The sequence below is a fragment of the Ammodytes marinus genome (genome assembly GCF_949987685.1).
Source record: "Ammodytes marinus genome assembly, chromosome: 6".
NCBI lineage: Eukaryota > Metazoa > Chordata > Actinopteri > Uranoscopiformes > Ammodytidae > Ammodytes > Ammodytes marinus.
Window position 1 is genome coordinate 20,694,932 of NC_137235.1, and position 14,011 is coordinate 20,708,942.

At 37.9% G+C, this 14,011-nt stretch overlaps 2 protein-coding genes across 2 annotated transcripts; both read left to right on the forward strand.

Moving 5' to 3' along the window:
* Positions 1-2,177: 2,177 nt before the first annotated feature.
* LOC307251882 (putative pancreatic secretory proteinase inhibitor) lies at positions 2,178-5,215 on the forward strand. Its single transcript, XM_080029325.1, has 4 exons — positions 2,178-2,242; positions 4,119-4,150; positions 4,285-4,397; positions 5,095-5,215. The coding sequence occupies exons 1-4, from the start codon at positions 2,191-2,193 to the stop codon at positions 5,138-5,140; spliced, it is 243 nt and encodes an 80-aa protein (XP_079885451.1). The 5' UTR covers positions 2,178-2,190; the 3' UTR covers positions 5,141-5,215.
* Positions 5,216-5,948: 733 nt separating this feature from the next.
* Positions 5,949-12,672, forward strand: stra6l (STRA6-like; the record flags this gene model as incomplete). Its single annotated transcript, XM_080028830.1, has 18 exons — positions 5,949-5,977; positions 6,248-6,320; positions 6,651-6,751; positions 6,893-7,023; positions 7,139-7,259; positions 7,378-7,423; positions 7,605-7,730; positions 8,013-8,086; positions 8,422-8,530; positions 8,637-8,790; positions 8,925-9,000; positions 9,103-9,184; positions 9,287-9,335; positions 9,760-9,877; positions 9,978-10,097; positions 10,805-10,968; positions 12,100-12,243; positions 12,428-12,672. The coding sequence occupies 18 exons, from the start codon at positions 5,949-5,951 to the stop codon at positions 12,670-12,672; spliced, it is 1,962 nt and encodes a 653-aa protein (XP_079884956.1).
* Between the last annotated feature and the right edge of the window lie 1,339 nt (positions 12,673-14,011).

A 14,011-nucleotide genomic window follows, 5' to 3' on the forward strand; every position in this document is an offset into this window, starting at 1 on the left:
GTGTGTGTTGTGTGGCCTGCCCACACAAATGGCTGGGCCCCTGAAAACCACCAGTCAATGAGGGGGGCCCTCTTACCCAATAAGGGGCCCCCTTACCCATTACTCCTATCAACAATGAGTGTGAGTGCGCTCATCCCTCAATAAACACATACATGTATTTGTAGAGAGACTAACTATCTTATCAACCAGGGACTTGCAGGGACAGTTGGGGGAGCAAGGGCTCATTATTATTTTAAAATAGTAGCACATTTCTGACTTAGCCCAGCATACCTACCAATTTATTTTGATTCCCTTACACTCACACAATTGTTTAACAGATCAATAGATCGCTACAAAATAATCAGTTCACACAGAGACATTGTTCTTATTTAGTATTCACTAAAGCAAACAGTTTTTTCACAATGTGCACATTTTCTATGCTACTAGCTTCTGGTAAGATACATTTACACTAATTGACTGCACCAAATATTGCACTTTTTTGTATTTCTGCACATGACATTAAATCATTTGAAATATGTTGGTGGTATTGTTGAAATAAATAACACTTAAAAAACAACATCAACAACAAATTCTTCACACAAAGGCGGTTCTCTACATGAAGAACCAAACCAACCTACCCTCAAAACTATAAAGTTGGCCTATGTTTGGTTGCAACATTTAGGCTTAGTTCATTCTCCTCTCATCACTGTAAGAGCACTGAAATCATTACAAAAAAGTTCTTAATCTTTGAACTCAAATCTGTTCCTTCAATTATTTCCAACTTCTTTGTGCCTTGTGTCTTACTTTGCATTAAGAACTTTTTTAGGTCTGTTTTTATTGTTTGGAAACAATACAGAAAGCAGGACTTTGGTGGTTACGGCAATAATTAAAACAGGATGATGCTGCTCGTCAGCTTCATTGTGGTATGACCTGGCTGGTTGGTCAATTGGCCAGGTTTGTGAAAAACTGGTCAGACCTGGCTGGTTGTGTCAACCTGAAGACTTATGTCAAAGCCTTTAGAAGTTATAGTCCCCAAAGGGAAATTGGGGAGAGAGAATTTAAACCTTGTAGACTCAGGAAAATTACAGAGTAAATGGAATGTAGAAGAACTGCAAAAGGTACCCAACCTGTTTTTTCATGGGGTCCAAATACTTTTCACAACGACACCCAGACAAAAGTAGCAGGTAGCTACCTACATGTGTTTTCCGTGAGCAGGAATGACTCAGGAAATATAATCCAGCCAAAACTGTTTAATATCAAAACCCAATCTTGTCACCATTTGGCACACAAAGGGTTGGATTATGTTTGAAACAGTTACACTCCGTTGTGCTCAATCTGAAACATTTTGAACATTTCTGCTTTATTTTTTATTTTTTAATAAGTTAAAGTATAGGCCTATTTAATACCTGGGTTTGTGGTTGTGTTTGTTCATGTCCTGACACGTTTCTCAAGCATGCATGCTTTTGTGTTTCTTTTTTCACCTGCTGTAGCTGCATTCCATTAGTAGTTGCACTTCCCCTCGTTCACTTACCCTCAGCCCTTTCAGAATTATAACATTCTGCTAAAGTAGAAAGCCATTTCCATGGCATAACAAACATTGAATTTCGACATGGTAACTCAGATTATCAAGATATTGTTACTTTACACATGTAAATTGTTTGCTCCGACGTATTTTCTTATTTCTGTTAGTTTCAACCAAAAACATTTGTTTAAATTGTCCTATAATTGGCAGCCATCGGTGTTATAGCAGCAATGTGTAAACTGCAATACATTCTTTGGATTGTTCCTATGGAAAAAGGATAGGCTAATTGAGGCGTTTTGGAATATATTTATATATAGGCCTATATTTGTCCTGTGGGTGGCCGCAATGTCCCTAATTGCATACAGTCTACCGGAAAATAAAAGGAGAAGAAGAAGAAGACCAACTGCAATGCACTGTAGGCATGACCGTGGGTGATATCCACCTCGGAGTGACCATGGATGTTCACTCGATCACTCAGCTCTCCGAGGGTCTATCTCACGAAGTTCACTTCAGTTTCCAGACAATTGGAACGACACTCATGATGGTGGCGGGGATTCCCCCGAGGGCAAGTGAACGAGGGCCTGTTGAACGGGTTATGGAACGCAGCGTGTGTTCCCACCCACCACACACAATTGGATCGCTGGAAAATTCAGAGACACATTCAGATAAGTTATCCATCCACCAACACCATGACTGGAAGAGTTGTTTTTCTGGGGCTCCTGCTCATCTGCGTGGCTGCAGGTATAATTGATTTAAGGTATTATTCGCTTTCTCGTTGATATATAGGCCTAGTCTAATAGGGGTGTTATGTAGCCTATTAAGGGTTTAAGTCTATAGAGCAATTGCTGTTCAAAAAACAAAGACTGAATCGTATGGTGCCTGTAGAACCCCTGCATGTAAAAAGTGGTTTTGGGGTTCAGTAACTCTTTAACAATGACAGATCAGAAAAATCAATAATCAGGACTTTAACAACATAAAATCATTTAGGCTAGTTGAATGGCTGCGTAGTCAGTTTTACATGATAACCATTCAACTTGAGGCCAATTTGGTGTTGAAAGTTTTAGAAATCTAACATATTATTTTTTAGAAATGTAGTGATATGTTGTAGTTCTCCATATTGTGTAGAAACAGTTCCTGATAGTGGCTGTGATGAAATTATTTAAATATTATATAATTTTTGCCATCTTGTTCCAACAATCAGAGAAAATCGTCATTTCTATCACACTGCAAAAATGTCCTTTTTAAACAAAACTATGAACTGAGCCTGTATTTTCTAAATATCTAATGTAGTTGCACAACCAGATGTGATCAAATGCTTTAAATTAATTTATTTTCTGAGTTTTAAAGATAATATTTTTCCATTGTAAAGATGAAAATCTGCATAAAGCTATTCCACTTAAGTCTTTCAATCAATTTCTTAGATGGCACAATCATGATTTTTCTAAATCAATAGTTTAATTGTATCAATAGCTGAACAATTTCAAAGAATAAATAAAAACATAATGTTATTGTGTTTATTATTTGTGATTTTTCCTTCAAAATATGTGCTGTGATGGTAATGACTGTGTGATGGAAATGACAGAATGTGAGGGAAATGACATGTGACAAACAGTAATGTTGAATAATGTGTATATGAATGAGCTAATAACTTGTTTTTGTAACTGTTTTAGTTCATATGCATATGTTTCAGTGATATAAGCCAAATGAAAAGCATTTATAACAACGCCATTGTCATTTCCATCACAGTCCCCTCAAAACATGAAAAAGGTGATGGAAATGACTGTTGTGGAAATGACATTTTGTCACATTTCTTAAATTATCTGCTTTTATACTGGCTTGTAAATGTCTTTTTTTAGAGTTAGCATTAAATACACTCAAAATACACAACATAAAATGTTTATTTTCTCATAAATTAATCATTTAAAGGAAATATGAGTTGTTTGGAAATGACAACCAATAAACATATTCTTGATTTAAGCAACCTTTACATTGACTTCTATGGTTGTCTGTTCCCTCCATGGAGCTGAATGTCTCCTCTAGCCATTGGCTCTACTGTCACATGACTATGCTGTGATCACCTAGTACACAAACCCTAAAGAAACCTCCCATAATTCACATTTTGTTCAGTGTGATGGAAATGACGGTGAACCTAAGGGACAGGTGTTCTTTTAATAAAATAATACATAAAATACTAATATTTCTTAAAATCCATCATACATTTAATTAAAATACACCTTTTTGTATTATTAAATGTTTAAAGTAATACTATATCAGTATTGAATTTTACAATTAAGCAAGGTTGAATGTCAAAAACTGGATCCGGGGACAAAGGATATATAGCCAAAACCACATATAAAACACAACTTTTTGCATAATAAAAATATTGACTGGTGTACCATTTATTTTTCCAAGAGTCATTTTAGTGTAAATTAAGTGTGACAAACTTTAAAAATAAGAAATGTGCTTTTATTTTCATAAGATCTGCCAGGGACACCAAATTGCCCCAAGTTGAAGAATGAGCTGTATGCACTGACTTGCATTTAAGCAGGAATGTATGGCATATGGAGTCAATTATAAATATGTTTATGGTCTAAGAAGTCATCTGCTCTCTTCACAGATGCAGGAGATAACGCTGGACTCCCGAGAAAGGTGGGTTTTGTTTGAACTGTGTGTTGGAGAGAGAGAAAGGTAACACCCATACAATGTGTGTATCAACGTAAATATGAAAGGAGGAAAGTCTCAGCACCTCCTTTGTGTTTTTTTTGTTTTCATTCTCGGGACAGCCGTGCTGTGTTGAAATGGTGGAGCCTATAGCATGCCACAAAATCTACGCACCTGTGTGCGGCAGTGATGGAATCACCTACGGCAATGAGTGTATGCTGTGCGCCCAGAGACAGTGAGCACACACAGCTGCAGCACTCTCACAGCATTCACATAGATAGAGGGATAAAGTGTCAGTGGTATATGATGATAATACAGTCACAATACTGAACAGCAGCTGATTCAAATGACTGGAAGCTTTCTGGTTTAGTCTAGGATTCATTGCTTGGTCTTTACAGGAAACAGACCATTAGCCAGTTCTCGAAAAAATGGCCAGTCATAGATCTTGGTGAGCTAAAACCTGGAAAAGGCAGCAAATATCAAGGGATTCTTTTGCATTATTACAGAGTGGCAAACGTTCTAACACAAGATGTTTCTATTACATGCATGGCTTGAAGAGAGAGCATAGTCAACTGAAAATATGTTTTGTCTGGGCAGTTCTTGTCATCTCTGAATCAAAGTAAAATCTTAACGACAGGAAAGATATGTTCACTAGAAATATACTGTAAGAACCTTTTGTAGACATCCCTCTTTGTCTATGTCTATTGATATTATGTATTTAAACCCTATAACACAAAACGTGCCCTGTTAAAGCTCCTCAATGAAGACTTTTACTACACTTTATCTAACTATATCTAACTTTAATTTTGAGTTCAGATGAGTTTTGATTTCCAGTTAAAATCACTTGAATCTATTATTCCCGACATTCATACAAAGTTGAACTGAATCTCAGCTCAATACTATCAGACATCCTTTCATGATTCTCTCCTCAGAATATCCCAGTTGGACATTTTGATCACCAAAGAGGGGAGCTGCTGACCTGGGCAGATCTGATAACATCGGACTGAACCAACATGGATCCTTTAACATGACATTTGGATCCCAGCTGTCCTAAATGTTAGTTCCATTGCAATGACTAATAAATGTCACTCAGCATTAAACAAACTTCTGGTGTTTTTTATCATGAAATCCAAATCTCACCAATAAGAAGTGTGAATCATGTATAAGGATGAAGTAAAACAGATGTGAGAAGTAAAAGAAATAAAGAAAGGGAAGTTGGTAAATGCAATGGAGGTGATACAAGGAAAAGGTGTGTGTGTGAGTGTGAGAGAGAGTGTGTGTGTGTGTGTGTGTGTGTGTGTGTGTGTGTGTGTGTGTGTGTGTGGCGGGGGTGGGGGGGGGGTGTATTTAAGTATAACGTCATCTGAAAATCGAAAAACACTCCTTTGAAAAGTGAAGGCAGGAGGTGAACGGTCGCCTGGTCATCTCAGTGAGAGAGCCCAATGTTTACACACCTAACACTGAGTAACACAGTGGTCAATAGCCTTCTGTTCGGGTATGTGTGTGAGTATTTCCGTTTATGATAAAGCGAGAGAGAGGGATTAAGTCAAATGTACTGGCAACGGAAGAAAGGCTTGAAGCTGACAGAAGGAGCACAGAGCAGCACACAGGGACAGAGAACATAGAAAAAACTGAAATTAAGTAGTTGAATCCCGAGGGCAAAGGTCAGAAGTGAGTCACATGATTGAAACCGGAAAACAGAAGTGGTTTCAATACAGTTGATTCCTCAATCTTTACAGCAGAGCCGAAAACAAAGCCTGTAGGACTGCACAGGACGGCCGTATCAATGGTGATAAGAAACCAAGAGGAACATATGTAAGTACCAACTGCTTAATGCTACTACTAGCGTTATGATACTTTGTTTGCTATCCGTTGTCAGACTGTCAAGATGATGATAGAAGGAGATTAGGTTTAACAACCTGATAAAAGCAGACTGGACCTGAGCTCATTGATGTATCATGAACTCTTATCCATGAATTATTACTGACGTTGAACCTTTAGTTCAGCTCATTCCGTTCCTAAATATTTGTTTTCATTTTGTTCCCCATGAAGTTATCCTTTTGGTGTTGTCACTGTTTTATCCAGGGTCTCCACCATGCAGGACTGTCAAAATGGAATCTCTATGGAGCTCTTCCTGCACCTTTCTCTCATACCATCCGTAAGTTGTCCATTTGTTTAGCCCTGAATATTGCTCATTGGCCTTGCACATCTCAGTAGGCTACAGACACAATGATCTTTTGTATGGTCCTGTTTTAAGCTTTGAGACTAAAATTCAACCAGAAAGACTAAATCTTTCGATTTTACAGAAAATATACAAATAATTAACAACATTTGGAGATATAAGGGCTTCTCTATGAATAAAGAATAGGTAAACTGCACTGTAAAACCAATAACTACAATGCAACGCAGCTAGCACCAAAATGATTTACTGAACATAGTTCCAGTACATTTGTCTATGTCTTGTGTATTATTTATGTTTGTTTTCCAGGTGCTAATCGTGGGGGTGCTGTCATTCCTCCAGAAAAGAGCACAGAAACTGACCATCGACCGAAAGCTGCCCTTCCTGGGCGGACGGTTTGCTATTGTGGTGTAAGACTACAGCAGTGACGATAACTATGAATATATAATCTATAGACATTATAATCATCTGTATATCATCTCATTGTATGCTGTACAGCATCTATCCATACTTTTTCAGCAATATGCTTTGTGTTCATCACTGTCTCTCAGGCCTTTGGATACTATAGGCAGCCTCAGTAATCGTTGGTCCTATGGGTTTGCATTTGGTGCCGTGTCCTCCAGCGTCCTGCTACTCTTCTCTGAACGTTACATCCCCTTCACTGTTCCGCCTTGGGCCAGAGGTAACACCACTGTTTGCCATTGTTATCCATGGATTTATATTCAATACTGTTTACCTTAAACACGCAGGTAAAAAAATTTTTGCCTGACACGACATTTTCCAATTATTGTCCTCAGCTATAGTGTATCTGGCTGGAGCTTTGGAGGTGGGCCTGGTCTACTTCCCTTTCTTTGCCTGTTTGTCCACACCTTTCAGACTGGCTGGGGCAGTGCTGGGAATACTCTACTCTCTAACCTGGTGAACATTCATTCATATTTCATGTTCAGATATGCAGTATGTTAATTTTACAAGCATGTGTCCTTTTGCACAACATTGTAAAAACAGGCAGGAATATATGATGGGGCTTGTTTTACAGGATCACCATAACAATCTGGGATACATTCACCTGTCCCAACGGTAAGGTAGGTGAGTACTTTACAAATCATTAAAGCTATAGTATGCCTGTGGCAGTGTGATGCACCAAAAAGCCAGGCTCTTTCACCTATCTCAGGATTGTGGCCCACACATAAACACAATTGCAGAAGTTGCCTGAAGGTATTTTGCTGAAAAGACAATACATGAATTGTGTGTATGATTTTAAAGGTTCTGGGTAAGTTCCAGAAGATAATTATCCAGTGGCCTTGCATCCTCTCCCTCGTCTTCCTCTTGGGACGATTTATCTACATGCTGGTTAAAGGCGTTCGAATACACCTGGAACTGGAACAGGAGGTCAGTATATGCCTAATGCATTAAATCACTGAAATGATTTTTGCTGTTAAGCTATAGCCAATAAGCTATACTAACGGAAGATTCATATATAGTGAGGTTGTATTTATATGAACGTGTTGTTATCTTGTGCAATGTATTATACTTTTTTGCTCTTTTTACCTTGTTTTAATGTTTTTTTTAATAAACATCTGTACACCAAATAATATGAAGCTGGCAGCTTTTTTCTAAATCTTCTGAATGATAAACTCTGTGTGAATATGAATGTGCTGAATCTGCCGGCAGGAACCTGAAGAGCTGATAGAGCAACACCAAGTGAAGCATGTTAAGACCCTGCTGAGGAAAGCTTCTTCACACAGGTACAATACACACTCATGCAAGACTGCCTTATTGTTGGGTCTGGCTGTTCGAGATGTTGCTTTCAGTGGTCCTGGTACAAGTGGGGATTTTAAATTATTGTTTGTTTGTTAAAGGGTCCACTATGTCTAGTGTACAAACATTGCAAGGACTTTAATGTCAACAGTTTTCAAAAAACATAAAACTAGATTTCTGTATGTTATTTTGCTGGCTAGCCTACCTTTCCGCCAGCTATAATTGTGTCACATATACAATTCATTTCAACAAAACATGTTGCTTTTGAACAAGTATTCAGATAGCACTTGGCATGATTTTGACCTTGCCCTCTGTTTTGCAGTAAACCACTCAGCTGGTTCCAGAGCAGAGTGTATGAGTGGGACCCTTACTTCAAGTTCCCCAACAGGATCATTGGCACTGCTATTATATCCCTTATAGGCCTATACACGGTATATCTGATTATGTCAAACCAAATGTCTCATCCATATGCTTAGTTTTGGAATGCATCAATGCGTCTCCAGTAGATATGAATTATTTTCTTCTTCTTTTCTTTAGGTGACCCTGGCGGACTACAGTCTCAGTAATGTGGCTTTTGACCAAGTAGACAGGTGGAAGAATATACTAGAACACCTGGTTACTTCTTGTAACCAGACCGAAGCTCTTGGAGCCATGATACCACAGCTGGAAGAATTTGCTTACGTGGCTAGAAGTGAGTTACACTGAAGCTTTATAATTGGTGTAATGTATTAATTAAATTCCTATCTCAATCTAGGTCTACAAAGGTTGTTTGTGGTTATTGATTTGTGATAGTCAGTCAGCTATCGTTTTATCTTTTATTTCCAGAGTCCTGGATGGCTACCACCATCTTTGCTAGTCTCAACTCAGTAGCCTACACCCTCCACGTCTTGGCATGTTACAGGTGACAGACAAATGTCAGAAATATACAAAATATATTCAAATTAAAAAAGAATAATAAATGTGAAATGTATTGGATGAGTGACGGTGTGTTCTTTCGCCAAAGAAAACACTTGAAGAGACTTTGGAAAGGGCAGAAGGGTTTTATTCCTGAGAAGTTTCACAAGCCTAATTCTGCTGTCAGTGTAGTAAGTAACACCCACACAAACACACACACACACACACACACACACACACAAAAACACACACATTTGATCAGCAGACTTGATGTATTTTTCTCATTTTCACAGGCCTCGATCGCAAGATACTCCGGTTGGCAAATAGCGTTCACACTGTGGGGTAAGCTTTTTTTTTTTTTAAACTAAACAAAAAAAACAGCAACTCTCACATTTAGCAAGTTTTGGGACTGGACCACATTTGAGTTTTCCTGCTGCTACGACAGTGAGTACCTTTTACAATACTGAGGGAGAAAACGAGGGGAAATGTCCAATAACTCGCTTTTTAAATAACTTTTCAATGGCCAAGCCCCTTATAAAGGAGGCCATGAAGTAAGTTACAGTTATTTTCAGGGTTTCAGTCAGTAAAACGTGTGGTTGAATCTGACTCATATCACAGACCTCCCTCACAGAATCCCATTATATACTTCCTACTTTTTATTTAGTATCAAACCGAAAGAAACAAGACCTTCTCACAAGGTAACTATTGATAGAAGCAACATGACTTTGGAAAGATTACAGGTGTCTCTTCTGTATTTAACTTTCAGGCTACCTCATTGTCCATTTTGTCCACTTCCTGTTTGCTCTGCTGTTGGTCTACGCACTGGTTCTTCCGATACAGAACGGGAGAGCACTGAGCATGCTCACCAACATGGGAATTATACTGTAAGGCTGTGGTTGTTGACACATGCACAAATGCAAATGGTCAGATATATGGACAGACAGACACATTGGCTGATTCCTCCCTCTCTCCTGCGTCTCTCAGACTGACAATAGGTATTGTGGTCGCCCTGGTGATTCTCCAGGTAGTCCTGGTTCAGATCTTCTTCCTCCAGGACAAAATGTCTCCTGCTGATAAACAAAAACCTCTGGCCCTCAACAACAGGTGGGTGTATTGTTACAATGGATCACGTAAGTGTGGGACAAAAAAAACTACAAAGGAAGGTCCCGATTAAAACCCAAGTCCTCTGTTGTCAGCAAACACAGACTGTTATAAAAGGAAGTACTTGTGAAAAATGCCAAAAATTTAGTCTAGTAAATAATTAACTGTGGAATGTGGACTGTTTGGAGATATAATGTAATGGTGAAGAAATAAAACATTCCCTTTCTTTCTAACTTAAATACCTCCTTCACAGGTGGGAATATGAAATCCTATGTAGTATAAATGTGCAAAAAAAATTGAAATCAGTTCATCCTAGCCTGAGAAAAGGCAGAAAGAGTGTTTTATGGTCTCACTGTCCAACCCTACATTGTACTAGTGTGACATCACACTAGTAAAAATGTAGGGTTAGGATTAACAGGACAGCTGGGCCAAGGGAAGACTGAGAAAAGACTGAGGGAAGAAAAACCTCATTCATAATATTATAATAGCGATTTTATATTGATAGAACGCCGGTTCCCTATGGGTGAAGTATTCCTTTAATAGTGTAAAGAATAGCCTTAATGCCTTGCTGAAAAAACAGACATACAATATAACTGTGAAGGTGTTTTCTCAGAGAGTAAACTTCCCTCAATACCCAAAGTTAATAGAGAAAGTGAATATAAATTATATGAATCTGCACAGCACGGTGACTGTTTCCTTCTCCTCTTTAGGAAGGCCTTCCATTGCTTCAACTACTTCTTCTTTTTCTATAACGTGGTGATGGGGATCAGCAACTGCATCATGAGGTTGCTGTGCAGCATTGTGGTGGGGACATGGCTGGTGTCCCGAATCGACCGCACCATTATGCAGAGAGGATACGAAACCATGGATGCCGGTAAGTCTGATCCCCAACCAAGACATGTGTGAGATGTACTGAGATCATTTACTATTCAAGTAGATGTACCACCATAAAATATCACAGCCAAATGGCAGCTTGGTTCAGGTCTTATTACAGATTTATACTTTTATTCACTCCATACAATTTAATTAATTATATAATATACAAATAAATATACAACACCTGTGAAATAAACAAGTGTAATTATAATAAACCATAATAATATATATCAATAAATAATATTTATTTATTTATTTATGTATTAATTAATTTAATTTAATAAATGGAAATATATATATATATGTATATATATATATATATGTGTGTGTGTGTGTGTGTGTGTGTGTGTGTGTGTGTGTGTGTGTGTGTGTGTGTATGTTTGTGTATATACAGTACTGTATGCATATATACGTATGTACTTGATATATTGATGTATTTGCCTTGTTTGTTTATTTCAGGATTTACTTCATATGCATAAATATGTATTACATAGAGATATTTATTTTATTAATCTGTTTTTACTTTGATTTATTTTGTATTAAATTAAATGGCACTCCAGTCTCTTGTGGAATCTACGTAAGACGTGATACCTGTGTAGCTTGTGACATTTTCTACCAGGAGGTGGCAGCATTTTACATGGGCAGTTACTGTGTTCTCTCAAATTAAGTCATAGCTTGGTGAAAAAAGAAGTTATAGGATGTATATGTCTTCGAACTGCAACATTGAGTTTGAAAGTTTTACTTTTTTTCTTTACCTTATTGTATTTTAATATCAGGTGGACATCCCTTATAAGCCCTTCGGGGTTTCTTTTGTCCCACCCGTGCATTTATGTATGTTTATGCGCATCTTCTTGCCATTTTAATCTTGTTTATCTGCACAAATAAAACTAAACTAACTAAACTAAAAGTGTTTCCAAGTCATTAATGTCGATTATATTATGTTTTTGACAGAAATAAAGAAAAAACTAATAGAAAGATATAGATATACTAAAAAGCTAGCAAAATGTGTAAAGCTGACAGAAATGCCAGAGAAAAATTAAATTGTTTTCTTTTAAGTTAAATACTGTAACTGCAGTGTTATTTCTCATATACGGCGTGTGGCTCTAAAAGTATTCCTTGCATGTTCCAGGCTACAGCACTTGGATTGGGATGATCTTTGCTGACCACTATCATAACAATCCAGTCATGGTGTGTTTCTGCCAGTTGCTGGTCTCCAACACGCTGCAGAAACACAATGCGTCTGCATACTCCACATTCAGCAACATGCCACCTGGTCAGTATTGTGTGTGTGTGTGTGTGTGTGTGTGTGTGTGTGTGTGTGTGTTTGTGTGTGTGTGTGTGCGTGCGTGTGTGTGTTTGTGTTCTCACGCATCAATCATCCAAAATAAACACTGCCACATTTTCTGTTTGATCAGTTATACTTTTTTTCCTTATTTTCTTTTTTAATTTATTTACAGTTTCTGTAAACAACCAGGCCAGGAAGCGTTGGATGTTGTTTCATACCTTACTGAGAAACCCTCAACTGATCCTGCTCAGGAAGCACCACCTCTGCTCATCTTCATCATTACAGACATCTTCATCGCCACAGTCAAACACAGTGGTGCAGACTATGGTCATGGCCTCTCAAACACAAAGCTGTCAGGCAGAGTCACAGTCACAATCACCACCAGATATTATAGTCACCCCTGCAGAAGTCTGTTGAAGAAACGATCCCGGATTCTGATCTAGTTTTTTTTTATGTATATAAATTATATAGGAATCTAAGATTGTTGATGTTAATGCTTTGCCTTAAATACCCTTTTAATATTAGGCTAGATTCTGGACTATGTAGGATTTTACCTCAGCTCATGCCCTGTCTGCAACTAAATAGGCGAATAATAAATCATTTAGGTCAATCCTGAACTGCTGCAGGCTACAATAGGCCATAGGCTACAGACAGTAAAACCCTTTTGCATTATTCACAATAACCTCTGTAGCATCTATCCTACAAATGGATGTGGTATCCTACAGCTGGATATTTTTCTTTCAAATAGCCTAATGTTTGTTTTTATCAAAATCATGTGAGCTATAAGCCTACAACACATAATCTGGTATCTAGTTTTTAGTTCTAAAATAGAACTGGTTTTAAATGTGTATGCAGCTCTGTTGTAGGCCCCACAGGGCTATTCTGAATAGACCTTTTGGCAGTAGGCCTAGGCTACTTTATGGTGCAATTTGTAGAGCTCTGCCTAGATTGCATACTTTAGTCCTCATGGGCAAGTAGTAGCCTACAAAAAAATAAAAACGGAGAGAGAAAAACACGCTTGTTTAAGCTTCTGATTTGCATTTTCAAGTTGTAAATATGACGTTGTTGCAAAAGAAAATTCCTTCAGTTTGAAATAAAAATAAATTGGTCATTTCCGACAGCAAGTAAAAGCAGCATAGCCTACATATTGACTTTATTAATTATCCAACGACAGTTTTCCACAAGATTGGTCGCTCAAGTGATGCACACAGCTAGTTAAATGTACATTCAATTATATGAAGAAAAAAAAGGTTAAAATGTTAAAACAATCATGCTAAGGAACTAGCAAGCCGTGACCTTTGAACTTGTGGGCGTGAACGTGCATATAGTTTTGAACGACAGAACAGAAGACTCCACGGATATTTGGCTTGTTGGTTAAAATTACAGGTAATGTAAACATTGAAACAACTTAATTTGACATTTAATGCTTGAGCCAACGTTGCAAATAATTGTCGAAGTCATTTTGCAAATGGTAAATTGTGAACCGCTTTTTACTGCTAGCTGCAAATGAACAATTAGCTGTTAGCTAACGCCCACGTTGTCCGAACAGCTAGGTTAGCTAGAAACCCGCTAATGGACAAGGCCCACTGTCTCCATGGAGCCAGAGAAGAGTCCGATGATAATGCCCTGGGCTACACGCTCCCGACAATGTCTACATTTAGATATGATGCTCGTTCTGTTTTAATAAATTAACTTCGAGATGGAGAATATAGCCTATTATTTTCTTCTTCTTGAGAGCAGCATAGTTAGCAGGACG